This window comes from Mytilus edulis, chromosome 2 (assembly GCF_963676685.1).
Source record: "Mytilus edulis chromosome 2, xbMytEdul2.2, whole genome shotgun sequence".
NCBI classification, from domain to species: Eukaryota; Metazoa; Mollusca; class Bivalvia; order Mytilida; family Mytilidae; genus Mytilus; species Mytilus edulis.
This window is the reverse complement of record NC_092345.1, coordinates 85752751-85768803: the sequence shown is the minus strand read 5'-3', so window position 1 is coordinate 85768803 and position 16053 is coordinate 85752751. Positions and strand designations below refer to the sequence as shown.

At 33.1% G+C, this 16053-nt stretch overlaps 2 protein-coding genes across 2 annotated transcripts in view; one reads left to right on the top strand and one right to left on the bottom strand.

Moving 5' to 3' along the window:
- The window catches only part of LOC139513235 (protein Abitram-like), a 29806-nt gene extending 21818 nt beyond the window's left edge, over positions 1-7988 (top strand). Inside the window, exon 5 of the mRNA XM_071301539.1 lies at positions 7585-7988. Within this exon, the coding sequence (XP_071157640.1) occupies positions 7585-7716 (132 nt within the window). The 3' untranslated portion in view covers positions 7717-7988. The remainder of the gene's footprint in view (positions 1-7584) is intronic.
- Positions 7989-10079: 2091 nt separating this feature from the next.
- On the bottom strand, positions 10080-10679 carry LOC139511055 (uncharacterized). Its single transcript, XM_071297626.1, has one exon. It carries the CDS (start codon positions 10677-10679, stop codon positions 10080-10082), a length of 600 nt encoding a protein of 199 aa, XP_071153727.1.
- Between the last annotated feature and the right edge of the window lie 5374 nt (positions 10680-16053).

The window sequence follows — 16053 nt, the reverse complement described above, 5'->3', positions numbered from 1 at the left end:
CCAGAGTGCTCATTTATTCCTAATTCTTTTACAAGACACTCGTAGTGATACGATTTACATATAAAGACAATATTATTTGAAGGTATGTCCGCAGGGACAACAACATACTTATCTTGAAGAGATGATAGACATTCTACCGCCTCTTTGTCTCTAAAAACGGACTTTGGTCGATCATTCACACATTTTTTCAACTTGTGAATACTGGAGTTGGACATTGCTAGAATTCTTTGATACTGAATTATAATCCTGGTATCTTTGATAACTATTATGAGTTTGACTGTCCCTCTGGTATCGTTCGTCCCTCTTGTCTTCTCAGATTTTGTCAAACGTCACCATTGTCTGAGCAGATAATTGATGAACCAGGAGTATGTCAAAGAACTTCTCGCCCTTTTTCTAAAAAGGTTCACCGTTTGTTGATAAATATTCTGTATCAACTTCACAAATAATACACGATGATCTAGAAGTATAGATTCTGCGTACTGACGTTGTTTGTCATCTTGATAAAGTGTTATGTTACTTTTACTGTTTTGTCTGTTTTTGGTGATATTCATTTTTCGTGGTTCTGTACTTGTGTATCCCGTCATTGTGTAATTGTTCTATACTTTTTGTATTCTAATTAACATTCTGTAGAGGATATGCTTAAATAACTATAGACTATATTCTTTTCATACTTTAAACAACAAAATTATTTTATATATCTAACTGTGTGACGTAACGCTCGATTTTACAACGTACGTCAGAGTTATTGTTAATCTATTCGGTTTCAGTACTTAATCTTTCAATCTTTTATGGATGGATTTAACATACATAAATAAAATACTGAAATAAAAAAAAATACATGATGTTGTTTAATTTGATATATGTCCTTTTGTGCTTCCTTGTTAAATATTTTTTTTTTTTTTTTTGTGATTAAGATTATAACACAACGTTGACTCCTGTACCCCTATTTTTGACATTTTTACCTGTTATGCCTGTAGTTTTAATCACACATCGTTGTTAATATCATGGAATTTGATGCGACTGTCATACAAGTGTTCAATCCACCATTTTCTAAATAAGAAAATATCTATTCCAAGTCAGGCATATGACAGTTGTTATCCATTCGTGTGATGTGTTTGAGCTTTTGGTTTTGCCATTTGATTAGGGACTTTCCGTTTTGACTTTTCATCTGAGTTTAGTATTTTTAGCTCACCTGGCCCGAAGGGCCAAGTGAGCTTTTCCCATCACTTTGCGTCCGGCGTCCGTCGTCGTCCTGCGTCGTTAACTTTTACAAAAATCTTCTCCTCTGAAACTACTGGGCCAAATTAAACCAAACTTGGCCGCAATCATCATTGTGGTATCTAGTTTAAAAAATATATCCGGTGACCCGGCCAACTAACCAAGATGGCCACCACGTCTAAAAATAGAACATAGGAGTAAAATGCAGTTTTTGGCTTATAACTCAAAAACCAAAGCATTTAGAGCAAATCTGACATGGGGTAAATTTGTTTATCAGGTCAAGATATATCTGCCTTGAAATTTTCAGATGAATGGGACAACCTGTTGTTAGGTTGCTGCCCCTGAATTGGTAATTTTAAGGAAATTTTGCTGTTTTTGGTTATTATCTTGAACATTATTATAGATAGAGATAAACTGTAAACAACAATAATGTTCAGTAAAGTAAGATTTACAAATAAGTCAACACGACCGAAATGGTCAGTTGACCCCTTTAGGAGTTATTGCCCGTTATAGTCAATTTTTAACCATTTTTCGTAAATCTTAGTAATCTTTTACAAAAATCTTCTCCTCTGAAACTACAGGGCCAAATTAATCCAAACTTGGCCACAATCATCTTTGGGGTATCTAGTTTAAAAAATGTGTCCGGTGACTCGGCCTTCCAACCAAGATGGCCGCCACGGCTAAAAATAGAACATAGGGGTAAAATGCAGTTTTTGGGTTATAACTCAAAAACAAAAGCATTTAGAGCAAATCTGACATGTTGTAAAATTGTTAATCAGGTCAAGATCTATCTGCCCTGAAATTTACAGACCTATCGGACAACCCTTTGTTGTGTTGCTGCCCCTGAATTGGTAATTTTAAGGACATTTTGCTGTTTTTGGTTATTATCTTGAATATTATTATAGATAGAGATAAACTGTAAACAGCAATAATGTACAGTAAAGTAAGACCTTAAAAGAAGTCAACATGACCAAAATGGTCAATTGACCTCCTAAGGAGTTATTGCCCTTTATATAGTAATTTTTTAACAATTTTCACAAAATTTGTAAAATTTTACTAATATTTTCCACTGTAACTACTAGGCCAAGTTCATTATAGATAGAGATAATTGTAAGCAGCAAGCATGTTCAGTAAAGTAAGATCTACAAACACATCACCATCACCAAACCACAATGTTGTCTTGAATTCATCTGTGTCCTTTGTTTAATATTCACATAGACCAAGGTGAGCGACACAGGCTCTTTAGAGCCTCTAGTTGTGATTTTACTTTTTTCCAGTAACCTGTATGACAAATGATATGTATATACTTACAACATACACTCTGTAATTGATGACCTTACACACGCCGCTGGAGTTGGACATTTCTAGAATTCTTTGATACTACATATGTCAATGCCACACTCAGATCAAGTCCTAATTCAGAACAGGTTTTCAAACTAATATTATTCCACAGTTATTTGATGTCACTGATGTAACAGTGTCTGACATACTTTCGATTAGCTTTTTGTATGAAGCTGTATTTTACACTCAAAAATATAATTACCAAAATGTATCAGATCGGACAAATAAACAAACCAACATTATTAGAAACCATTGCAATCACTGTTAGTACGAAGTAAATGAAAATATCACAAATAAATCCAAAACGATATTCTATATTTATCTTCACAAGCCGTCAGTATAATAATTGTTAGTTATCTCTCTTTGATTAATATTTTGGTGTAGATTTAAATCTAGTCGCTCCTCTTTATCGTAATTACATCTTTTGATTGCGAATATTTCTATCAAATTCCTTATATAAATAACAAATGTGTTTCATATAATGTATGTAAATTTACCACAGAGTTATTTCTCAAAATACCTTTCAAACTCCGCTTTCAAATTATTTGAGCCTTCCAGCACGTTCATACGTTATAACAATTTAAATTTTCTGCGATTTTAGAAATTTAATTGGTTGTCTTGCCAGTATCTTTTTTGATTATATGCGGGGGCATTATACTGTCATCATTTCCTTTTTTTTCTATTTTTTTTGGGGGGGGGGGGAGTATTTGGCATAATCAATACATAGGTTAAAGACAATTTTTAAAGCACAATATGATTTTCTATTCATTTATTATTAAACTATTCCATTTTTTCTCTTGGGTTGATATTGACTGGCTTTACCAAATTCACGTAGAAAGTAACATCAACACAGTTTTATAGACAGAGAAAAAAATATATAATATTGTAAAAGAGAGAGTTATATTTCATCGTTATTTTTGGTTTTCCGATCTGGATTGAAATTGTATTATTTAAAAAATCATAAAAATACCAGGCTTCTAAATTACCTTTCCAGATGCATCATCTACGCAAGAGTAACTAGTGGTGCTCAAATAGTTACAAAGCCAGTCCAAACACTAGCGTATTAATAATCGAACATTCCGAACAACTGTTCCAATTACAGCTTAAGCAAGCTACTAGTACACATTGGGAAATAAAATCTCTTAGCATTTTGAATATTTCAATATTTAAAAAAAAAACGAATATATCTTAAATATAATTCCTGTCAGCATAGAAGTGCAGACTACTGGGATGGTGGTACCCTGGAGGACGAAAATCTCTTAAGCAGTTTCATCGACCTAATGGTCGTTAAACTATTTAAAGATACAAGACCATAACATTTACTTAGTGTAGGTTCCAACTAGACTTGAACCATATGTAAGACATGAAATGATTCAATTCTCTAATGTCTATCATTAACCTGATATATTTTTTTTTTTAAATAAATCAGATGAAAGTTGTTACTTAAATAATTATTTTCCTATGTTGTTTCAAATTTAAATGTTTGGAAAATCGAGCAAAGAATAATCTTCCAAACATTTTGACAGTAATCTTTGCCTCTCGTTGTTTTCTATTCTAGATATGTTTTTTTATTATTTACAGTATACCTATATTTATTATTACCATTATTTACACTAAGACACAATATGAGGCTGACTGATATATGGCCGAGATGATATAGTTATCAGATAGGAATTTATAGTAGTTGCAAACTGTATCTGATACTTTGACATACATATTTCAAAAATAGCAATAATTAGTTGTGTCTTGTTTAGCTTCTTGATGGGCGTTTTAATAGAATATTTTTCTTTATGGCATTATAGTGTTTATTTCTGAAGCTATAGAAGACCTTTAACATAAGTACTTAATCTTCTTCTTGTATCTTTATCTGAGACTAAAATACACCAATCCTGTATTAATGTATCATGATTTTGGTGTAGTATCCTTTCAATTAGTATTTATTTCTAGTCACATTTCTGGTCATTTGTCGTACAGTACTGTCTATTTCAAGAATCGAAAAATCTGTAAAAACATGAAAAAAAATAGGTGACGCAGTGTTTCATTTTGATTAAATATTTTGTTTTATTTGCCTATCATTGTGAAATAGAATAACAAAGATACCAAAATCAAAGATAAATTCAATAGGTCGATAAAAACGGACAAAATCACACATATGTGACTTGTCAACCAACGAAAGTAGTAGAAACAAGTATTCGTGAATTATACAGTATTTTCGGGACAAAATGGTAGGCGAAACCTGGTTTTGACATTCATATAACTCGATTAGTTTACATAACTATACCAGTTATTAAAATCCGTGCAAAGTAATTTGATAGTTCGTCTTGTTTCTTCTCATATCCAGTAATGCATTTTTGTAACTATATTTGGTAGTAAGTTAATACATTGGTAAATCCTATATTCTTAGGGATGGTGATGATGATGTTGGAAAATTACGATAAAGAAAACGATTTACAGTATTTCTGCATTACTTAAGATGAAAAATATTAAATTATCGGAAGGAGTGGACATGTTAGGAGCTTGATAGACTTACATTTTAGTGACCATGTTAATTTTCTTTAAAAACGATTTACAAATGTAAATCCTTTGTGATACATGCAAATGTTTCCTCATCATGTATTTATTTAACTTGGAGTTAATTTCTCGGTTTATTCTATGCAGATAATTTATTAAAACATATTTAACAATAAGTATTACTAATGCGCATTTATCGTATGAATGTTATGCAGGTAAGACAAAGCAGTATTATCCAAATCAGATGGAATATATATAATGCTGCTGGCTACAATTATCATAAATAGATAATGTTTGATATCAATAGAAACTAATTGAACTATTTCAGTAATGTAATAAAGATGATGCCCACATAATTACTAAGCTTAAGTACCTATAAAACAGTTTGACTAAAGATAGAAATACAGAAATAGATATGACGAGGAATCTAAAGAGCTCTCTATTGAAAGTTCAATATGCTTCAAAGAACCTATCAATCATTTGTAATTAAGTTTGTTTACACCTGTAATTGTTGTACATAGTTGAAATACTTGCTTGGTAATACCTGCGTGAATCAGCTGATCGAGATAATAAATGTCACGTCTGTTGTGGTCATTTTTAGCACGGAAGTAATTAAGTATCGTTGATTAAATACAGGTTATCTTCCCCTACTTAACCTTGGTATAATATATCACACGTAAAATGTTCGTGAAATGCCAAGAACATGCTAAGTTGTTGATTAATAATGGTAGCGAGCCAGAAACCCTGACCGTTCGTTGTTCATTTACAGTACTTAATTTCTGACAAATCGTACGAATTCCGATTGTATAATTTCGAATACCTAAAATGTTAAATAATTTACATGTAAGTTCTTCATATACATGTATGCACCTGATGAAAAGAGGCAATGCTGAACTTTTTTCCATAGTGTTTTTTATCAGAAATATGCAGAGGAACCTTTTTGGTTTCTTCCTTTGAATCTACCTTATATACATGTACTTGACAATAGAAATTTGCAAAACTTCCCAAACAATCTAATGCTGTGTGTTTTTTTCCCATATTGCAAAATACTACACAGGGCTTGATATGTAGTGTCAAATATGACAAAAGAAGCTTTATATGTTACAATAGATTTTAAATATTACCCAAGCAAATACAAACATCACTATAAAATATAAATCAGGCAGTTAGTTTTTTATTTTGAATTGTTTTACATTTGTTTTTCGATGCCTTTCAAACCCGACTATGTGGTATTGGTTAGCTCATAGTTAAAGACTAATGGTAACCTTTAGTTGTTCAGTTGTGTGTCATTTGATCTCTTGTGGAAAAGTGTCTCATTGACAGTCGTACTATATCTGGGTTTTTTAGACAAAAACAAAGAGATGTCGTATGATTAACCATGACACAACTATCTTTCAACAGCTCAAAAACAGACAGTTATTATATTGTTCCAGTTTAAATGCATTTCAAAGTTTAAGTTGGTTCTGGCAGATATTGGAATCACGTGTCAACTAAAGTAGATTCTAAAATGAAATCATTTTGATTTGTCAATGTGCAGAAAACAACAACTATAGAAATGCAACCAGCAGGTGTTAAAAGTACGTTTTTGTGTATAATCATGACATCACGAAAGCGTGGTTATACTTTAGCCATGTTTTGACCATTTATGAACCTACACCTCTAGCATAGTTAATTCAGGGCTTTAATTGAAGATGTTTATTCATACGTAAACTCGAACGACTCGCTCATAAAATAAATAAAATTCTAGATGAACATTTGTTCAATGAAATAATATTTGAAGCAGGACTTCACATTATAACTTAAAGCAGCATCTTTCCCCTTGTATTCACCTTATATTATTATGTTTATATATTCTTATGAACTATCAACTTGAGAAAAAAACTTACTGTTTTTTCAAAAATTCCGTTTTAGATAAAAGGAAATGGTGTTTATATTGGCATATCAAAAGTCTTTTCCAACGGTTTGCCACGAAAACGCTACATACATGTATATATATGCATTTAAGTACACATAAACAGGATAATATCCACAATCTGCACATAAAAACAGGCAAACAAGCATCTTACGAATGAAACCTTCGTACTTAATGTGTTTTCCTCGGTTTTAGTTTGTAACTCGGATCTGTTTTTGCCTATTCGATTTATGACTATCGAACAGCGGTATACTACTGTTGCCTTTATTTAAGTCGTGCTTTGTTCATCAATTCCATTGTAACAAACAAAAGAAACATTCAGACAACCACGAGGAACATGCTAATATTTGTAAAATGCCATGAAAAATGTATAATAGTGCAAACAAGTCTTATGTTCTCAGTGAAATGAGAAGTAGGCATGAGAGAATAAACATCAAGCGCGGGAAACTTTTTACTGTTTCTATTGCTATGGTCAATTAGTGTTTATATTCACTTTATTTCTTCTTTGAAAGTATTTACAATTGATTTATAGATATAACATATTATTTTTAAAGAGAATTTTATCTTTTTATTGTTTATTAATTTGTAACACTTATTTTCAGCCACTTACAGAAGGATACATCGCCATTGTGTTACCGAAGCTTAAAGACCATGAACAAGTTCTTAAAAAGTTAAAAACAGAGGAAGAATACAGACAAAGAATATTTGACCTTCCAGATGCTGGAGGAAGTTGAAATTTTATAATTTGTTTGAAACACCGAATACTGTAACTGAATTTATAAAAGAGTGGCATATTGTAAATGGAGTAATGCTGCCAAATTGAACTAGTTGCACAAAACATGACAAATGTAAGAATATTCAGTAGTTTTTTTTAACTGAATATGTATGTAATGACGATATTGGCTATGTATTGAGGACAGAATACTGCAGTTATCATATTGAAATATATAGAGAACCTATTGATGTCAAGTTTACAAAAATACGATAATTAAAAGTATAAAATACAGTTTTCCTTTTGAAATTTCTGTTTTATAGCCTTTAAACATTAGTATGATTCGTTATGCAGGCAAACGTTGTCTCTTTTACACCGTTAGACTAGTCACTATATTCAACAACCAATTTTTCACTTGTTTACTTATTTCTATAAACATATAACTTTGGGCCTACTTGTAAGATTGTTCTTTTTTCTATTTTCCCTTTTTCCAAGAATACAGCAGAAAAAAAACTATAAATATAAAAAAGAAGATGTGGTATGATTGCCAATGAGGCAACTGTCCACAAGAGACCAAAATGACACAGACATTAACAACTGTAGGTCACCGTACGGCCTTCAACAATGAGCAAAGCCCATACCGCATAGTCAGCTATAAAAGGTCCCGATAAGACAATGTAAAGCAATTCAAACGAAAACTAACGGCCTTATGTATATAAAAAAACATAAACGAAAAACAAATATGTAACACATAAACAAACGACAACCACTGAATTACAGGCTCCTAACTTGGGACAGGCACATACACAAATAATGTGGCGGTGTTAAACATGTAAGGGGGGTCCAAACCCTCCCCCTAACCTGGGACAGTGGTATAACAGTACAACATAAGAACGATGTATAAAAATCAGTTGAAAAAGGCTTAACTCATCAGATGGACAAAAACCGTATTTGTAAACTAAAATGTATTTAATTATGGTCTAAGACCAGTATATATCTTGCAACTCATGCTATGCAAAGGGTCAATATGTTTACCTGCACGATATATAATAAACTGCAAGGAATCGTTTCACTAATTATCAATTGACCAGTTCAACCATATCTTTAGTTTGTCATCTTTCATATATTTAGCATAAAAATAATTGACTATGTTACATTGTTCTGATTGAAAAAGCAAAATATATATATATATATATCGAGTCTAAAAGAATCTACCAACCAGTAAACTTTTAAAAACAGGTATTGGATCATCAAAGTTGACAATAAAACACAAACAGGAAAAATTATATGAGTCTAAAAGATTGTTTAACAATAATGACAAATAGATGGAAAACAAAACACTAAAAAGTGTTGAATATCATCGCACAAAGATGGAAAAACAGATGATATAAATTATACAATAATTGCAAATATTTCGACTCAACAAATGGCCTTCCTCAGTGTTAAAAGTTTTTAACAATACTGATATACAATGTATAAGGTGTAAACATAGATCAGTAATAATACAGGTAAGTTTTGGTCGATTGATTTTAATCCAAAATCCTGAATATAATAATATAAACATTAGACTGTAATTTTAATTATTTCTTTCTATTGATTCCAACTGGATGGAGGACACCCAGTTCTTTTATCCAAAACCTCTCCCGATACTCTCTTTGCCTATGTTGCCATGTGCAATCATGTTCGATCACAAGGATCTTCATGTGATCAAAATCTTTCAGATTGTGATCTGGTAACCTGAAGTGTTGGCTGACATGAATATACGGTTTTTTTGTGAGGTCACTCCTGTGGCCATTAAGGCGTATGTGAAATGGCTGCATAGATTCACCAACGTATTGGAGACCACATATAGGACACTCAAGAACGTACATCACGTTTGAGCTTTTGCAGTTAACATTGCAGAAGATGTCAAGTATGTCTTTTCTGTGGTCTTACTGTGAAATGTTGATGAATGCTGCAATTGGTTGCAACACTTGCAGAGCTTATCCCCACAAGGCTGGCAATTACCTACAGTATGGTAAGGTTTGGAAAGGTCAGCACGGACAAGTATATTTCTCATGCTGTTAGGTTGTTTGAAGGCAATATTGGAGACTCAGGGAAGATTTTGGATAACTTACAATGTTTCTCGACTGCTGTCCAATGATCACGAATGGTCTTGAAACTATTTCTCAGGCATGGATGGTAAGTGAGCACACATGGGATTCTTTTACTTTTCTGTTTTTCTTTGTAAGTTAGCAGACTGCTTCTGGGGGTGGATTCCGCTTTTCGAAAACTATTTTTGATGTTTTCGTGTTTATATCCCCTTCTTTTCAAATGTCCTTTGAGCTTCCCCAGACGTTGTTTTGCAGTGTCTTCAGAGGAGCAGATTTGCCTTATTCTGAGAGCTTAGCTGTATGGAATGCTCTTCGTGCAGTGTGGAGGATGGCAAATTTCAGGCGACAAGTATTGATGAGTATCTGTAGGTTTAGAGTATATATCTGTATTTATTATACCTACAGAGAGGATGCTAGATGTATCAAGGACGTTTATGGTGGAATTAGATGTTTCATGGGTGAATTTGATGGTAGGGTGTTGATTGTTAGCATTTGTTATAAAAATTTGTAATTCTTGGTCTCCCTTGTCCCATTTCATGTCAACGTCATCAATGAATCGATACCAGGAGAGCGGTTTTTCGATGGAGCACTCCAGCAGTTGCTTTTCAACTTTACCCATGAATATATTGGCATAAGAGTGAGCCATTTTTGTACCCATAGCAGTGCCATTTGTCTGTAAATAGTGTTCTCCTTGGAATGTAAAGTTGTTCTTTTTCAAGACCATAGTAAGCATTTTTACTAAGCATTCAGTAGGTGGAATTTTGAGAGTTCGAGAGTCCCAAACTTCTCTACATGCTTCAATACCATCCGCATGGCGAATATTCGTATAGAGGGAGGTGACATCCATTGTGACAAGAGTAGTATTGGCAGGTAGAGAGTTTAAATCCTGCATTTTTAGTAGGTAATCTGTAGAATCTTTTATAAAAGATGGCAAGTTTTCTACATGTGGTCGAAGATAGTAATCCACGAATTCGGATATTTTTTCGGTGGGATGACCATTAGCTGAGACGATTGGTCTTCCTATAAATACTGATCAATACAGGATATGTTCTTCTCGTATATTTCATGATGGTATGATACTTAACCCCTAACGGGCGGGATTGTGCTAGATTTTCATAAGTTAAAGACATAATCTTTTCCATCAGTTATATTGGGGTCATGAGCTGGCATGTCAGTAACTGCTAGTAGTCCTTTGTTAATTTATGTATTACAAAATGTACTGTCATTTTGTTTAATGTCTTTTGGCATCGGACTGAGACTTCTTTAAAACTGAGTTTTGCTGCACGCATTACTGTTTGTTTGTGTTTTTTTCCACATTGGGGGTATAGGAGGAGGATATGAAGTCTGTCTCATATGAATGAAACAAGAGGAGTAGCAAAGTTACCAATTGTTTGTTGAAAAACACATTCTTCAAACATACAAATGACAGATAGGTTGTCAATCAAGAAGTCAACCTTCTTGATTATTTTAATTCAAAGACTTTTTTGGTTTTTAGAACAGTATATTTATATTTTCACAAGGCATGATATATTATTCCCTAAAATAAGACACTTTGTATCTGCATAGGCCACTTCTTTAAATGAAACAAAGTTTGACGAACTCTTTCAACATGTCTTGAAATTAAAAGTGGGTTATACTTTTGATCATTTATTTTCGTGGGAAACAATTTTTGACACTTAGTAATTTTGGAATCCTGGGAGAACATTAAAGGAGGACCATGTTCTACACCAATGGTTGAAATTCCTGAAGAAACAGAAAACCGAATTTTCAGAATTTTTGCTTTTGTGGGTTGAGTTTCCAATTGAATTGTCAATACCTTTATACTATTTCGTTATCAAGCAGTGTAGTGTGACAGACTCACAAATCCGATATTTGAGTCAATGAAAATTAGCTTAAGTTTTCGTAGACCAATCCAGTTTTTTGTTTGTTTGTATTTTTATCAGTCCTATCCCAATCGGGAACAGAAAACATATCTTTTTTTTTTTTTGGCATTTAACCCATTACCTGTCATAATTCTCGACTGAATCCCTAGGATTTTAATGTTGTGGTTCCAATTCTTGGATTTAGGCTTGCAGTGTTTCGTTCGTTTGGATAACACATTTCGCACAGAAGTGTTGTTGACATGTTCAGGTGACCAATAAAAAAAACATGACCAGTCTGATTATTGAGAATGGGAAACATGCGCGGAGAAATCCACAGATTAAGACTTGATGTTCATAAAGAAATTGAAAATTTAGTCACAATGGGTGTGTTATAGGAATAAGTTAAGGCCACAGTGGTTTACCGAGATGACAACTCTCATTAGTAGATGTTTGAGTCAAATTAGTTTAACATACAAAAGCTAAAAAGAATGACATGAACTCCAAACGGTGCTTGATCGTGTCGTCGACAGGGCAAGTATATACTGTTATGTGTTCATCACCTGCTATGTGAATCCGCACTCAGTCAAAATGTCACAATAGGTTAGATACAAGAAACTGATAAGACGACAATTCCGGTGACTTAAGATCAAACACTGTAAAAACATAACCGCTAGTATGTGATGAAAAAACACGTCGTATCGTTCCTATTTTTGGAGGTGACTTGGATCAGATGTGAATACTTCAAAATTCCAAAGATGATTTAGAGTTCATACAATCTAAGACTTTTTTCATATTGCGTATTAGTTTTCTACACCTTACACAAGTATTCCTTATTCCAATCTAAAAGACAAATTGAAAGAGTTGGTATTGCTTTGTTTCATAAAAACTAAGGGCCAACGTAGATACAAGTATCTTGACATACTTGTCATAGGGATGAGTCCTTATTTGTAAAACAAATTATGATATCCTTGATAGAGGGTTGTTGCTCACAAGAAAGCTATTTAAACAAGACCTCCAAATTGTAAAATTGAAATCATCCCTTCGTTAATTTTATTGACACCATGACGAGTAGGTTGAATCCTGGTACCTTTGATAACTTTTTACACCACTGGGTCGTTACCACTGCTGGTGGACGTTTCGTTCCAGATGGTATCACCAGCCCATTAGTCAACACTTCCGCGTTGACACGAATATCAATTATATGGTCAGTTATATAAATTTTCTGTTTTCAAAACTTTAAATATTTCGAAAAACTAAGAATTTTCTTATCCCAGGCATAGATTACCTTAGCAGTATTTGGTCCATTATTGGGAATTTTTGGGTCTTAATGCTCTTCAACTTTGTACTTGTTTGGCTTTATAACTATTTTGATCTGAGCATCACTGATGAGTCTTATGTAGACGAAACGCGCGTCTGGCGTATTAGATTATAATCCTGGTACCTTTGATAACTATTGACCGTTATGGAACATCCGTTTCACAGATAGCGGATATGTTCCTCATGTCGTAACTTCAATCCCGTTCCCTTTTCACAAATGTGACGTACCAAATTCGACTTATTCCGGGTTTGTGCTATCTTGAGCAATACGACTGATTTCACATGTGGAGCAGCCGGACCTGTTTGTCCTTCCGAAGCACCTGAGATCGCATCCAGGTTTTGGTGAGGTTCGTGTTAATTAGTCGTTATTTTTCTCTTTGTTATGCTTTGTGTACTATTTTTGTCTGTCTTTTTCATTTAGTCATGTCGTTGTCAGTTCTTTAAGCTTTCTTTTTCTGTCGATGGCTACGTCGTTTGCATTGTATAAGAAACATTCACCAAGCTACAGGAAGGACTAGAATAAAGACATACGGAGATTATAATGGTTGTATTATTCATAAATCAAATAAGTTAAGAAATTGTTTGAATCTTCTTTTTTTTGTGCTTAAAACCTTATTGATAAAAGTTTGTATATCAGTATTGTTTACTATTTCACCTGGTTATTATTTAAATGAACAATAATTCGCTTAATTAATTTTATGCATTGATGTGCTGTACAAATTAATTCTAGGCGTTCTATAACATCGTGTCTTCATTCTCTCTTTATTTCGTTGTTTTATACATTTATTGCAAACACAGCCAGCTTAATATTTTGGAGTGAGATGCATGACTTTTTATTTAATTGTTATAAGCTTTGAACTAGCTATCAGTCAGTAACTGTCAGAGTACACCTGTACTTACTGCATTTTTAAGGGGATGTATAAGTCACCTATCAAGTCCGGTCCGTGTTTTTTGTTAGATTTACATCTGCTTTGTGTCAATCTGATGAGTTGAACTTCAACTGATTTTTATGGTTTGTTCTTGTGTTGTACACCATGATTGTCCAATGTTGGGGAGGGTCGGCGCCTTCAAACTAGTTTAATCAATATCTGTAATCCAGTACGGTTGTCGTTTGTCGCTATATTTCATATTTATTGTTCGTTCATTATTTTGTACATATCGTAAATATTACTGCTACTGCTGAAGACTGTATGTTATTGTTAACTCTTAAATTCGCAATGTTAATTGTTTTGCTTACGCCAACTAAGCAATAGCTGCATATATCGTACTCTGTACGATTTATCTACGCGAGGATATCAATTCGGAGGAAAATCGGAGGGAAACTCGTACCGTGTACAAACACAGCTTAAGACATCTATCGCTGTATGACGTCACAGCTCTCATCTATTTATATTAAATGACTAGAAAATATCCGCGAAATAATTAATACACTCTGGTTCACATAGGATATACATGTCATTGTAAACTTATACCCTAGATGCATTGCGCTGATCAAAATACCTTTAATTTAATCATGACACATAGAGTGAAAAGTGGCAATTTTTAATCGAAAATTAAAGTAATCCCCCACCCTTTTCATGTTGAATTGATGTGGTTCCCCGGAAGGAAAAGCCCTTGACGTTATGTTGTTAAATTGCTGATAGCGTCAAGGGAATGTGTATCACAAAGTGTTTCAGTGTAAGGTCAATATTTACCGTATCTGCTTCGAAATAAAATTTCAATTTTGCCGAGCAGACGTGCAATGACGGAAATGATGACGGTACGTAAATTTTAGAGCCGAACGTCGTGAAGGACGGTCGATCCGAACTGGGTTTTTTTTCCGATTTTAAAAACAATATTCCTGGATTCTATGTAAAAGAAGAAAACGCGACACCCTATTTCAACTCTTCATTTAGTAATATAGATGTCTCATTACAAAAATATTCAATATATATATATATATATATATCTCGTATATTAGCATCCTTAATATTATACCTGCACAAAGAAAGAATTGTAAGCAAGCATCAATTGGCATTTTCCGCTCTCAATTTACTACATTTTGTTTGAATTACATAAGTTTACATTGTATTTGACACCTCTTAGATCTTCTGATTACCTTCGTACGAAATTACATCGGAATTGTATGAAATGCTTTAGTATTCAGTCTTTCCATTTAGGAGATATTACAAAAGCTATATGACACTGTTATAATTATTATTTGGTTGAAATAATATACAGTATGGATAATTTGTTTATCGTGTTGATATAAGAAATCATTAAGATTTGACACCTGATAAATAATCTCGCTGACTTGATTTACAATTGATTTAAATATCCTAAATGTATATAGTATAACCCTGGTTTAGTTTCTGTAAATATTTGACACCAGCTGTTTAAATGAATTAGGTATGATAAAATTATATCTCATGTAGAAATGACGTCTGAAGGTATTGCTGATTCAGCAATTTTTCTTGCTCCTGCATAGAACTTTCATTCTTAACCCGGACACCATGCCCCCTGGTTTTCTCTAAGTAGTTGATTGACATGTGCCATTAAATAGAGCAGACAAATTGTCTTATTTTGTCAGTAGTCCTGTTGAGAGTCAAAATTAATATACGTTTAAATATATTTCAGCTGTGTTTGATATAGGTTTTTGTTACTTTAATGTAGTTTTAACAAAAAATGAAATTTCAGTAGCATTGTGACTATTTATTTTTAATAAATTCCAGCTTCAAACTGTTACACACTGATACACTCTGTTACTATTCATGACTTTTATACTCTATTTAAAGTTAATAGCATATATATTTTTTTTAGTTAAACTAAAGTCGATGTTTAACGAATGCGATAAAATTACTTATTTCAGATATATCTTCTACATGTGACAAATATTCAGAAAAGCGCTTCGGACGCATGAAATTATTAAACGTGTTGTTTTCAATTTTTTACATCACTGGGTCGATACCTCTCCTGGTCTATCAGTTCCCGAGGGTATCATCAGCTCAGTAGTCAGTACTTCGGTAATGACATAATTTAACAAACCTTTCAAAAATTGTCCATTTATAAATTTTTTAAATTATTTAGAAACTAAGGTTTCAACTGCCT